This window comes from Scyliorhinus canicula, chromosome 6 (genome assembly GCF_902713615.1).
Source record: "Scyliorhinus canicula chromosome 6, sScyCan1.1, whole genome shotgun sequence".
Classification (NCBI taxonomy): Eukaryota; Metazoa; Chordata; class Chondrichthyes; order Carcharhiniformes; family Scyliorhinidae; genus Scyliorhinus; species Scyliorhinus canicula.
This window is the reverse complement of record NC_052151.1, coordinates 37076270-37090633: the sequence shown is the minus strand read 5'-3', so window position 1 is coordinate 37090633 and position 14364 is coordinate 37076270. Positions and strand designations below refer to the sequence as shown.

The window sequence follows — 14364 nt, the reverse complement described above, 5'->3', positions numbered from 1 at the left end:
AGCATAAATGCTTCACAGCTCCAGGGTCCCAGGTTCGATTCCCGGCTTGGGTCACTGTCTGTGCGGAGTCTGCACGTCCTCCCCGTGTGTGCGTGGGTTTCCTCCGGGTGCTCCGGTTTCCTCCCACAGTCCAAAGATGTGCGGGTTAGGTGGATTGGCCATGCTAAATTGCCCGTAGTGCCCTAAAAAATAAGGTTAATGGGGGGGGGGGGTTTGTTGGGTTACTGGTATAGGGTGGATACGTTGACTCGAGTAGGGTGATCATTGCTCGGTACAACATCGAGGGCCAAAGGGCCTGTTCTGTGCTGTACTGTTCTATGTTCTATGGTGCCCGTCAGAGGTTAAGCCTGTCCGGTGGTTTGACGGTTCGCTGGGAGCGACATAGCGGTGGTGGCGAAGTCGGTGCTGGCGGTGTCGGCGTCGGCGACGTTGGTGTTGGCCAGTAGTTGGATGACTCCGGGAGCGTGCCGACGTCTTCCTCGTCCTGTAGCGTGGGCAGGGGGAGGAGGGATGGACCTGGTGGGGCTAAAAACACATTCATGGGGTGTGTTATTTGTGGCGGCGCACAGTAGAGACTGGATGGAGTGTAATGCATCCGGGAGGACCTGCTGCCAGCGAGCGGCTGGGAGGTTCCTGGACCATAGGGCCAGCTGGACGGCCCTCCATACCGTCCCGTTCTCCCTCTCTACCTGCCCGTTTCCCCGGGGGTTGTAGCTGGTCGTCCTGCTGGAGGCGATACCCCTGCTGAGCAGGAACTGATGCAGCTCATCGTTCATGAATGAGGATCCCCTGTCGCTGTGGATGTAGTCGGGGAAACCGAACAGAGCGAAGATGGCGGTGAGGGCATTGATGACGGTGGCAGACGTCATATCGGGGCATGGGATGGCGAAGGGGTATTTGGAGAATTCATCGACCACACTGAGGATATAAGTGTTGTGGTCGGTGGAGGGGAGGGGCCCTTTGAAATCCATGCTGAGGCGTTCAAAGGGGCGGGACGCTTTCACCAGGCGCGCACGGTCTGGCCGGTAGAAGTGCGGCTTGCACTCCGCACAGACCTGGCAGTCCCTGGTGACTGTCTGTATTTCCTCAACGGAGTAGGGCAGATTGCGGGCTTTGACGAGGTGGTATAATCGAGTGACCCCTGGGTGACAAAGGCAAGGCCCGGAGTCGGTCTACTTGTGCGCTGGCACATGCACCTCAGGAGAGGGTGTCTGGGGCTCGTTGAGCTTGCCAGGGCGATACAAAATCTCGTAATTGTAGGTGGAGAGCTCGATTCTCCACCGCAAGATTTTATCATTTTTGATCTTGCCCCGCTGCGTGTCGCTGAACATGAAAGCTACCAACCGTTGGTCAGTGAGGAGAGTGAATCTCCTGCCGGCCAAGTCGTAATGCCTCCAATGCCGCACCGCTTCAACGATAGCCTGGGCCTCCTTTTCAACAGAGGAATGTCGAATTTCAGAGGCATGAAGGGTGCGGGAAAAGAATTCCACGGGTCTGTCTGCCTGGTTTAGAGTGGCAGCAAGGGCAATGTCTCGTCCACTGCGTGCATCCCGGCCTTGGCTATGTCTGCTCTAATACAGGGTGAAGGCCTGTTGTGCCTCGGCCATGAGGGGAAATTGAGTGGACTGTATAAGTGGGCGGGCCTTGTCCGCGTAGTTTGGGACCCACTGGGCGTAGTAGGAAAAGAACCCAAGGCAGCGTTTGAGGGCCTGGGGGCAGTGGGGTAGGGGGAGCTCCATGAGGGGGCGCATGCGGTCGGGATCGGGCCCCAGGATCCGTTTTGGACTAGGTAGCCGAGGATGGCTAAGCGGTTGGTACTGAACATGCACTTCTCCTTATTGTAGGTGAGGTTAAGGAGAGTGGCGGTGTGGAGAAATTTGGCAAGGTTGGCATCATGGTCCTGCTGGCCATGGCCGCAGATGGTGACGTTGTCCAGGTACGGAAACGTGGGCCGCAGTCATTACCGGTCAACCATTCGGTTAATTTCTCTTTGGAAGACCGAGACCCCATTAGTGACGCCGAAGGGAACCCTAAGGAATTGATAGAGGCGACCGTCCGCCTCGAAGGCAGTGTAGGGACGGTCCGATTTACGGATGGGGAGCTGGTGGTAGGCAGATTTCAGGTCAATTGTTGAGAAGACCCGGTACTGTGCAATCTGACTGACCATATCAGATATGCGAGGGAGGGGGTACACGTCGAGCTGCGTGTACCGGTTGATGGTCTGGCTGTAGTCCACGACCATCCTGTTTTTCTCCCCAGATTTAACCACCACCACTTGGGCTCTCCAGGGGCTGTTGCTGGCCTCAATAATACCCTCCCTAAGCAGCCGCTGGACTTCGGACCTGATGAAGGTCTTGTCCTGGGCGCTGAACCGTCTGTTCCTGGTGGCGACGGGCTTGCAATCAGCAGTTAGATTGGCAAAGAGGGAGGGGGGTCAACCTTGAAGGTCGTGAAGCCGCAAACGGTGAGTGGGGGTAGGGGCCCGCCGAATTTGAGGGTGAGGCTCTGGAGATTACACTGAAAATCCAGACCCAGCAATAGTGCAGCGCAGAGGTTGGGGAGAACGTAGAGGCGGAAACCACTGAATTCCACACCTTGGACAGTGAGATTGACCACACAGAACCCTCGGATTGGGACAGAGTGGGATCCGGAGGCCAGGGAGATCCGTTGGGAGCAGCGTCTTACCGTGTCCGGGTGGATGAAGCTTTCGGTGCTCCCAGAGTCCAGTAGGCAAGAGGCCGTTGATTTCCACTGTCGTCGAAGCGGTGGCCAGGTTGTGGGGATGGAACTGGTCCAGTGTCATAGAGGCGAGCTGCGGGTGGTCGTCCGAGGATTCAGATGTGGAGCGTCAGCAACCCGGATCCAGCGTTCCAGTCCCGTGGGGAAGACCAAATAGTGGCGATGGCGGCGTCCGGAGAACCTGTGGAGGGGAAGATGGCGGCGCCCACGGGCCGCACGTGGACCTGGGGGGGAGAAGATGCGGCGCCCACTGGTCGCACATGGCCCCGGGAGCAGAGGATGGCGGCACCCATTGTGCGATCGGCTGGGGGAAGTGAGCGAATTCGGGCGCGATAGCGGCAACTGCGCGGGTCTGGCAAGCCGCCGCAAAGTGGCCCTTCTTACCGCAGGATTTGCAAGTGGCGGCGCGGGCTGGGCAGCGCTGGCGGGGGTGCTTCTGCTGGCCACAGAAATAACAGTGGGGACCCCCAGGGTGCGTGGTGTGGCGGACGGCGCAGGCATATTGAGCAGGAGTGGCCACAGCCGGGGGGGCCGTTTGCGTCGTCCAAGAGGAGTAGGAGGGGTGGGCCGCGCGGCGAGCGGGGTAGGATTGGACGTTGTGAGATGCGACCATCATGGAGAGCGCTAAGGCTTTGGTCTCCGCTAGGTCGAGCATGGCCCCTTCCAGCAGTCGTTGTCGGATGGGGTCCGACGCAATCCCCGTCCCGGATGCATCACGCATGAGGAGATTGGAATGTTCAGTGGCCGTGATGGCCTGACAGTCACAGTCACGTATGAGTGGGATAAGAGCCCGCTAGAAGTCTTCGATCGACTCACCAGGTAGTTGTACGCGAGTGGCGAGAATGTGCCGAGCAAAGAGTGTGTTCGTCTTCTGAATGTAGTTCTCTTTAAGGAGAGCCATAGCTTCTGCGTAATTCGGGCCGCCCTGGATTAGCGGAAACACACTGGAGCTCAACCTGGAGTAAAGCACTTGGATCTTCTGAGCTTCCGTCGGCGCGGGGGTCGCAGCGTTGATATAGGCCTCAAAACAAGCCAGCCAGTGAATAAAGTCCTTTCTGGCGTCTGGCGAGTGTGGATCCAGCTGCAGGCGATCTGGTTTGATCCTGATGTCCATAATGTGGAAAATCTGACTGTAATAAATTGATGCACGATCAATTGCACGAAAAAGTCAGATTGGTACAACTGTGGCTTTATTACAGTCAGATGCGTGGCCTCCTACTGCAGCCAGCAGAATGGCCAATCAGGAGGAGTCATGCCTATTTATACGGCCCCCTGTGGGCGGAGCCAGCCGGCAGGGGCCATCGGCGAACCCGGAGCGTAGGTCCCACTGTACATCCCCTAATACAGGTGAACACAGTTAACACAGTGGATCACCACATTCCCTTAGTGCCAATGTACCATTGGATGTTCTGCAGAACAGAAGCTGTCCACCAATCTATTGCAATGGAGATCAATGGCTATACCAAGATGGAGCCCAGCAGCAAAGGAGCAGGAGCCAAGAAGATTTTATTGATTGAACTGTTCACACAGAGCAGGCAGCTTAGGCCCACCTCCTAATATGAATAATGAAGTGTTGGTCACATAGTGAGCGCGCCAGTAGCTGGCACAGGTCCTGCCCCTGTGTGTAAGTAACCCTGGGCTGGATTCTCCGCAGAAATCGCGTTCAGTGACAGGGCGGAGAACCCCCGATGATGCCCAAATCGGGGGCAGCGCGCTTTCGAGATGCTCCGCCCCCTGAAAAGTGCTGTACTCCAGGAGTGCGCCGCACGCCTTATCCACGGCCTCAGGCCATTGCCTGAGGCCCACCCCACGATGCTCCGTCCCCGACTGGCCGAGTTCCCGACAGAGTGGGGCAAGTGTGGTCTCACCCGTCGTGAACTCAGCGTGGCGGCTGCGGACTCAGCCCAGCGCCGCCACAGTCGGGGGAGGGCCGATCCACGGGCAGGGGAGGCTTCAATTGGGACTGGAGGCCCTGTAGGGGGGGGGGGGGGGGGGTCCGGGGTGCACGTGCGGCCGACAGGGGGAACTATTTTTGCAGTCCATGTCCGCGGGCTGCGTCTGCCATGAAGCGCGCGGCACGGCTGCTACAGGACGCCGCCATGCGCATGCGCGGCCATGGACCCGGCGATGCTCGGGCTGGGTCATGACAAGGATAGACGGCTGGACAGCTTCTGTTCTGCAGAACATCCGATGGTACATCGGCACTAAGGGAATTGCTAAGCTTGAATCATCCTGCACCCCCCTCCCCCCCACCACTGACACTAACATCCACATCATCTGCAGTCAGTGGAGTTTATAGGACTTTCAGTGTGTATGCTGATTTTCAATCTTGTTTAATTTGGCCGCGTCACCGGTTGTTTGAAACAATATTTACCGGATCAACCTTCCTTGGACTGTTTACCTAGAACTGCCATCAGGCATTAACAGATGACAGGTTTTCAAAGTCTGATGATGTGTGTTTATGGACACGTCATTAACTTGGTTGTAACTCTCATTTGGAAGACTACAGCATCAATAAATTATCCTTGCACTTACAGCTGGGCTTCTGTTCTTCACTTATGGATAAGAATGTGAAAGCCAGCCTCCTTTTTTTTCCTGCTTAAAAATATACGAGACTGCATCTCAAATATTTATTCGCAGCTAATCTTTATCCCTACAGGGCCCCGATGATACCACAATGCTTAAAACCGATGCCGCCTTTACAGACACTTAAATCCAAGGCGGAAAAAAAGACTTACAGTCACCATGGAAATGTTACAGTCCATTCGGCCCATCGTTGCTACACATTCGTCTTTGTCAGTTAACAGTCCAATTCCATTTTGAATAGCAGCTTATCATGTTTTTCTCACCAAACGTGGCAGTAGACAATAAACGTGGTGTTGAAGCCACCAGGACTAACGGTAGCTTTCTCTGCGATATTATTGAGAACATAGGCCATATCATCAGGTGGACAACTGTCCGCTAGCAAATTAGTTTTTTAACGATCGGGGCATCATCTTTAACAAAGGTTATAATAGACCCCACATCCAACCCTGCAGCATCCCCCCCGCGTAACCCCCACGGCCGCTGTCCCGGTGCAGTGCCCTCTGGCAATGCCAGGGGACAGTGCCAGGGCATTATCCCCTTCCCCCCCCACCGAGCGATGCACCCATCTCAGTTGCAAACAGTGCCGGACATCACCTTGGTTATTAGTGTGGGCGCAGTTAATGTCCGCTGGAAGGAGGCAGGTCACAAAGTCCAAAGTTGTGCAATAATTGGTGCCATCAATGACATTTCGGAGCTCAATAATCCAGTTAATACTCTTAAACTGAACACACGTTGAGCAACTAGAAGGACTCCCCACTATCTCTATTTAAAGAGATCATCAGCTACTTACGTGTCATTTATTCCAGCTGGACAGAGTTGTATAGATTTTTAAAGCTTTCCAATGTTCTTTCCTAATGCACAACCCTACAGAGTGTATCAGATGCCAAAATACTTATTCTCCACAATCCAGTTGCTGCCAGACATTGATGCAATTGTAGACATTCCCCTGTGAATACAGAGACAAAGTAAGAATGAACAGAGGCCATGCTGGAAGAGGGGGGAGGAGAAGCAGGTCCCTCTGCAAGGCGGCTCAGAAACAGTCTGGATATTCAGGCAGAAATTCCCCTATCTGAACCTCAGTTAGGAACATGAGACATTGGTGCTTCAGTAAGGGCACCATCACTAAAAGCTGCCACCAGCCACAGAGCAGGGTAACACCATATTGCCAGTGGCTCTGAAGTAACTGCAGTGATTAACTTTTGTGTGTCTGGGGTCCCTCCAAGCTGGGGCCAGAGATATTTGCAACATCTTGAAATTCGCTGTTGACTCTCCATTCAAAGAGACCTAATCTCCTTCTCTCTTGTCAGAGATCAGAAGGCACAGACCATTGACCTGCTGGAGGTCCCCCACCCCCCCGGGGTCGGACCGATCCCCCCTCCCCCCCACAAGGCCACCCCAGACAGGATGGACGCCGAGGTCCCGCCGGGTAAGACCAGATGTGAATGGCGCCGGCCCATCCCGGGCGGAGAATCGGTAACCAGAGAACCGGCGGACCGGCGTCAGGGCGGCGTCGCACGAATCGCGCCCGGCGATTCTCCGACCCGGCGTGTGCTCAGAGAATCCTGCCCCAGAAATGCCGGAGTTGATGGAGGGTAAGGGGGCCGATGTTGTGGCCTTCGCTTCTCTGATTGCCCGGCAATGGACCTGGCTGAATTTTTTCTTAAATAAATTTAGAGTACCCAATTCATTTTTTCCAATTAAGCGGCAATTTAGCGTGGCTAATCCACCTACCCTGCACATCTTTGGGTTGTGGGGGTGAAACCCACGCAAACACAGGGAGAATGTGCAAACTCCACAGGGACAGTGACCCAGAGCCGGGATCGAACCTGGGACCTCGACGCCGTGAGGCAGCAGAGCTAACCACTGCGCCACCTTGCTGCCCTCGGAGGTCGGATATGCCGCCAGAGCTGGAGGCCTGGCTGGGGGACTTGTGTGACTTTCTATGGTTCACAGCAACTTCATTGTACTGTTCATGTAAGACTGTTGTTGCGTATATTACTGTTTTTTTTGCACATTTGTAATAGAATACATTAAAAAAAGATAAAATCAAGACTTTGCTCAACTGGATGTCGGTCGCTTCTCAGTAACACAACTTAGCTGTGCCCAGTGGTAACGGACTTTGTGTCTGGTTTCAATATTTATCTACACCACTTCAGTATAAGATTAATAAAATAGGACAATTGTAAAGCAAGTGCAACGCTGAACATTTATCCTGCGAGGCAAAGGTTTAAAACAGTTTATTTATAAGACGGTTTATGACCGGTACGTTATTTTGGACCTATTACTATCACTCTTTTGAGCCTCTGGTTTTTCACTTTATAATCTGTAACAACATCAAATTAACATGGGATTCATTTATTCAATTTGAATTGAAGATGGACTTTGGGACAATTCCATTGTGTGGAGTTGTGTTAACTCCACTATTAATGAAGAAGCCCATTTCAGGTTGGAGGAAATCACTCTTTGGGACGACGAGAATCAGCCTTTGGGATGACAAGAAGCAGGCACCATTCTTACCATAAGTGCCGGTAACGACAATGGGCGGGATTCTCCCGTCCGCCAGTTGCATGGTTCTCCGTCGCATGCCATTCGCTGGCGACAGGATTCTATCTTCCTACCCGATGGTATTTCCCATTGTAACCACCCCATACCATCGCGAATCCCGCTGGCGGTGGTCAGCTGCCAGCGGGAAAATTGAATTGCAACGATCAGAAAATTCCAGCCAATGTCAAACAAGAAAAAGTCCAACTACCTGTCTCTAATCTTCAATGAAACTGTCATGTCCCTCATGATAACTACCTTCATTGACCAGAAGCTAAACTAGACAAGGCACATCAACAGTTTGGCCACAAGAGCAAGTAGTTTGTGACAAGAGGCTCACCTCTGACCTCTCAGAATCTCTTCACAATTTAAAAGGTCAAGCCAGGATTGTGCTGCAAGGTTCACTATTCACCTGCGGGATTGATCTATAACAACACGAATCAGAACAAATTAACCTGCTTGACCAGTGGCCATAATCATAATAATCTTTATTATTGTCACAAGTAGGCTTACATTAACACTGCAATGAAGTTGCTGTGAAAAGCCCCTAGTCGCCACATTCCGGCGCCTGTTCGGGTACACTCAGGGAGAATTCAGAATGTCCAAATGATCTAACAGTTCGTCTTTCGGAACTTGTGGGAGGAAACCAGAGCACCCGGAGCAAACCCACGCAGACACGGGGAGAACGTGCAGACTCCGCACAGACAGTGACCCAAGCTGGGAATCGAACCTGGGACCCTGGAACTGTGAAGCAACAGTGCTAACCACTGTGCTACCGCACCGCCCAAAGAGCTGATTTCAAAATATACCCCCTGTACCACGAGTGTCCCTTAGCTGCATGAGATATTCTCAATGAGGTGTGTTATATTTCTCTGGGTGTGATCGATTGGAAAGTTTTGAAGTGTAATTTGTGGCGGGTTTGGTGGGAGTTTCTCCCCACCTCACTGAGTCACCTTCTTAGAGCCTTGGGGATTTTCGGTCCTGGCTAACCCACACTTAGGGCGTGATCATCCGACTGTTCACAACGCCAGCCCACGGGTCCCCGACAACGAGGGGTCTGCAACCCATCTTCAAAATTTCTTGTTGCTACTAACATTCCAGTATCATGCGCTGCTGCCTCACGGCGCCAAGGTCCCGGGTTCAATCCCGGCTCTGGGTCACCGTCCGTATGGAGTTTGCACATTCTCCCCGTGTCTGCATGGGTCTCACCCCCACAACCCAAAGATATGCAGGCTAGGTGGATGGGCCACACTAAATTGCCCCTTAATTGGCAAAAAACGAATTGGGTACTCTGAATTTACAAAAAAACCATTCCAGTATCATGGAACCACTACAGTGGAGATGGAGGCCATTCGGCCCATCAGGTCTGCACCAACACTCTGAAAGAGCACCCTAAACAGGCTTCTACCCTATCCTTGCAACCACACAACTGCACTTAACCCACACATCCCTGGAGGACACTAAGGGGCAATTGATCATGGTCAATCTACCTAACTTGCATATCTTTGGACTGTGGGAGGAAACCACAGCCCCTGGCAGAAACCCACACAGATACGGGGGGAACGTGCAAACTCCACACAGACAGTCACCCAAGGCTGGAATTGAACCCATGTCTCTGGCACTGTGAGGCAGCAGTGATAACCACCATGCCACCCAGTAGCGCAGGGATTAACGATCGTGCAGAGTAAGGAAATTTCAAACATCTACAGCCCACTCTTGAGGGCAGATGTTCAGTTGTGTTGGATTCTGCTCCATTTTCTGATCAGGGTAATCCCTGCAAAGTGACACTTTTTTCTTTGTGAATGGAGGTAGAGCTCTCGTAACCCCAGCCCCATCCTTCCTTTCAGCCACCTTCTTGGTCACATACTGCTGACCAATTCTTTGTCACACAGAAACACCAAGGTTTTGATGGGTTTGCATTTTTAAAATTAAATTGCTCTGAAACATCAGTATTCTGTGCGGGAAAGACTTAAAACGTTGGTGTTTAGCTTTGTTCCAATGGATCCTGAACCCATGACGGCTGTGTCTGAGGGTGAGAGTCTTTCTATTGCAGTGCTTCAGTGAGATCCCTCTTGCTTCTGCGACAGAAGGTTGTGGGTTCAAGGCCCCGTCCTGGAACTTTCTGTAATGGAGGACTTTTTTCTTACATAAGATAATTACATGCTGAATTGCTATTGGCCGGTAGCCCAAGTTGACTGTTCCTGATGGCATTGAGCTTTCCGTGTAATCTGTTAGTACATTCCACAGCAATATCAACAGTCTGAAGGGAGCGGGCTAAATATTAACTTTTAACTGTTTTAGATTATTCTGCTATCTGACTGCTGCTTCAGTTTTAGACTAAACCACAGAAAAAAGCGGGATTGGCGATGGTCTGAGGTGGTTACAATGGGAAATCCCAGATATTGGATCAGAGCATGATGTTATAAATTAAGTGATGTTGTGGATGGTGGGGGGGAAATCTGAGGAGTAATTCTTCTTAAGGGTGGAACCCCTACCCATCCCTTCATATCCATCCATGTAGAGCTCATTTTCCTGACTTGAAACTTAAAGGTTTCGGGGTGGGCTCCTGAGGGCGTTGCCACCATTAAGAGGGTGCATGTGGAGCGACGGAGAGAACTTCCGATAGCTCTGCAGCTGACACAGTCATTTGAAACGGATGTTATAGTGCCACCACTGGTGGTAGGATATAATTACAACGTGACCGGTTTACATTGGTAGCTCTCATTATAAATATGGACATTAAAAATTACAATGGAAAGTGTTGATAGGTTGAAGATCACAATCAACAGCTTGCATTTGTATAGCACCTTTAATGAGGTCCCAAAGTGCTTCACACAATTAGTAAATCTCACATTAAGCCACGTAGGAAGATGACAGAACCATGGAATTGGAGGCCATTTGGCCCATTGTGTCTACACCAGCTCTCCAAATGAGCATTATGCCTCTGTGCCATTCCTCCATACCCTTGCATTTTGTTTTGATTTATTGTTTTATTATTTAAAGTGTCCAATTCTTTTCTTTCCAATTAAGGGGCAATTTATTGTGGCTAATCCACCTCCCCTGCACATCTTTGGGTTGTGGAGGTGAGACCCATGCAGACACGGGGAGAATGTGCAAACGCCACACGGACAGTGACCCATGGCCGGGATCGAACCCGGGTCCTCGGCGCCGTGAGGCTGCAGTGCTAACCACTGCACCACCGAGCCGCCCCTACTGTTTGTATTTAAATAATTATCGAATGCCCTCCTCAATGCCTCAGCTCAACCTGTCTCCAGCACACTTCCAGGCAGTGCATTCCAGACCCGAACTACTCGTTGTGTGAAAATGTTTCTCCTCACATCAAATTTGCCTCTTTTAAAAATCACTTTAAATTTGAGCTCTCTCGTTCTGGATCCTTTTGTCTGCAGAGATGTAAGATTTATATTTTTGTTCTCTCATGAGAATGTGAATGCCATTGAAGGGCATTTGCCTTGAGGGTTTTAAACATCCAACAATATAGTGGATGTTATTTTAAGCAACAAAAAATGAACCTAACCAATTTTGCTGTTGTAAAACTATCTAGCACAGTGGTTAGCACTGTTGCTTCACAGCACCAGGGTCCCAGGTTCAATTCCCCGCTGGGTCACTGTCTGTGTGGAGTCTGCACGTTCTCCCCGTGTCTGCGTGGGTTTCCTCCGGGTGCTCCGGTTTCCTCACAAGTCCTGAAAGACACGGGGCTGGATTCACCGTTTCTGAGACAAAGTGTTGGACGCCAGCGGAGCATGTGCGAACATTCATGACAGAAAAATCGGTGCCACACCTGCGCCGATTCCGATACCTCTAATGGCTAGCACCGGCACCACATGGAACACAATCAATTCTACTAAAAACGGTGCCGGATTCACCGGGTCAGTGATTAACACTCAAGGCTGACAATCCACAGCTGCACATGTTCGATTGTCTCCCCCCCCACACACACACACACACACACACACACACCCACAACGTCCCAGCCAAGATGGCTGCAAGGAGAGCAGCGCCACGGTTCACGGAAGCAGAATTGGAGACCGTCCTGGACGCGGTGGAGGAGAGATGGGTGACCCTGTACCTCGGCCTGGGAGGAAGGGCGTCAGGCCCCACCATCCGCCATGCCTGGGAGCAGATGTCAGAAGCAGTCAGCGCCGTGGCAACGTCGTCCGGACTGGCATGCGGTCCCGGAAGAAATTCCACGACCTCCTCAGGGCGGCCAGAGTGAGTTGTCAGCACTGTGCCCCTGGGCACTATCCCCGCACCTGCACACTCCCGTAGCCTGCCCACTCCTCCTCCTGGGGGACGGGCGGAACCCCATCCTCCCCCACATGTCAGCACCCATACCAGCCGCCATGGCCGGATGTCCTGGCCACGAAAAAGCCATCAGTTACCCCACCCCCTGGGCTGCGTGCATCAGACCGTTGTTGTATGAGTTCCTCCCCCCCCCCCTCAGGAGATGGCTGCGCACAACCACCGGCAGTGGGGGAAGACCGGGAAGGTACCACCAGCCCTGGGGCCCCTCACCCCAGCCAGGCAGAGGGCCCTGAAAGTGTCCGGTAGCCCAGAGGAAACGGTGGAGTGTGGCCACGGGCGAGGAAGTAAGAGCCCGCTGAGTTGCGGTTCCCCATGCGTTGAGACCCCTCCCACACCCCCCACACCCCCATACCACTCTCACCCTCCACCACCAGCCCAACCCAGCCTTTCCCCCCCCACCCACCCACACTACCCCCTTGGCCCGCGGTCTAATCATACATGTCGGCTTGTGTCTTCCAGGAGGGAAGGGTCCATCCAGAGACCCCCACCCCATCCAGTGCCAGAGCCAATGCCCCGGAGACAGCTGAGCACTGACGGGGAGAGCAGTCTGAACAGCACTGGACACCCCGGAGCTCGGGCCGGAGGGGGTCATGGACTTTCTGTCACAGCTCCACTCTCCTCTCTACATACATAGACATAGAATTTACAGTGCAGAAGGAGGCCATTCAGTCCATCAAGTCTGCACCGGCTCCTGGAAAGAGCACCCTACCCAAGGTCAACACCTCCACCCTATCCCCATAACCCAGTAACCCCACCCAACACTAAGGGCAATTTTGGACACTAAGGGCAATTTATCATGGCCAATCCACCTAACCTGCACATCTTTGGACTGTGGGAGGAAACCGGAGCACCCGGAGGAAACCCACGCACACACGGGGAGGATGTGCAGACTCCGCACAGACAGTGACCCAAGCCGGGATCGAACCTGGGACCCTGGAGCTGTGAAGCGATTGTGCTATCCACAATGCTACCATGCTGTTGGGCACTTTAGTGAAGAGGCTCCTGTGACACTCTCTGGCGTGCACCACACAGCCGATCCAGTGCAGCAGGTGGAGGTAGGAGAAGCCGAGTGTCCGGAGGGCGGAGTGCAGGCCGACCTCAGGAACCAGATGGGTCCCAGGTTTCTGGAACATTCAGTCATAACCCAGTACAGGTGCTGTCAGGGAGCCTGGGACTACATCAGGGGATGTCGGTGGGCGTACAGCACCTGCGGGCGCAGGTGGAGGAGTCCAACTATCTGTAGGATCAGGAGGTGGTGCCGACCATGCGTGCCACCCAGACCAAAACCACACGGTTGGCGTCCTTGGTGGAGACATTGGTGGTGACGGTTTTGGCAATGGATCAGCATGACCAAAGCCTGTGGCATTCTGTGCAGGCGGGGCCGAGGCCCAGGACAGGGCTGCCCTCTCACAGGCAGCCATGTGCCAGAGCCACCTGGACATTGCAGCGGCACTCCTCAGCATGGCCCAGTCACAGCAGGCTCTGGCGGGGAGCGTTGGCAGCATTGCCCAGGCACTGCCCAGCATGGCCCAGTCACAGCAGGCTCTGGCGGGGAGCGTTGGCAGCATTGCCCAGGCACTGCCCAGCATGGTCCAGTCACAGCAGGCTCTGGCGGGGAACATTGGCAGCATTGCCCAGGCACTGCCCAGCATGGCCCAGTCACAGCAGGCTCTGGCGGGGAGCGTTGGCAGCATTGCCCAGGCACTGCCCAGCATGGCCCAGTCACAGCAGGCTCTGGCGGGGAACGTTGCCAGCATTGCCCAGGCACTGCCCAGCATGGGGCTGGTTTAGCTCACTTGGCTAAATCGCTGGCATTTAAAGCCGACCAAGCAGGCCAGCAGCACGGTTCAATTCCCGTACCAGCCTTCCCGAACAGGCGCCGGAATGTGGCGACTAGGGGCTTTTCACAGTAACTTCATTGAAGCCTACTTGTGACAATAAGCGATTTTCATTTTCATGGCACAGACACAGAGGGAGGTGGTTCCGACCCAGAGGGAGATGGCGTAGTCACTGGCTGATGTGCCCCAGACCTAGAAGGTGGTGCCACAGTTGCAGCGAGATGCTCCATGGAGTAGCCTGGGGGCCATCGGGCATCCTGAGGGAGGGGAGGGTAATGGGGCCCGTGCCGGTGACTCCCACAGTGGAGGTGCCGGAACAGCGCAGCACCTTGGAATC

General features: G+C 53.4%; 1 protein-coding gene across 1 annotated transcript in view; it reads right to left on the bottom strand.

Annotated features, from left to right (window-relative positions):
• ddo (D-aspartate oxidase) overlaps window positions 1–5675 on the bottom strand; it is a 216476-nt gene extending 210801 nt beyond the window's left edge. The window contains exon 1 of the mRNA XM_038799172.1: window positions 5478–5675. Coding sequence (XP_038655100.1) covers window positions 5478–5513 — 36 coding nt within the window. The 5' untranslated portion in view covers window positions 5514–5675. The remainder of the gene's footprint in view (window positions 1–5477) is intronic.
• Between the last annotated feature and the right edge of the window lie 8689 nt (window positions 5676–14364).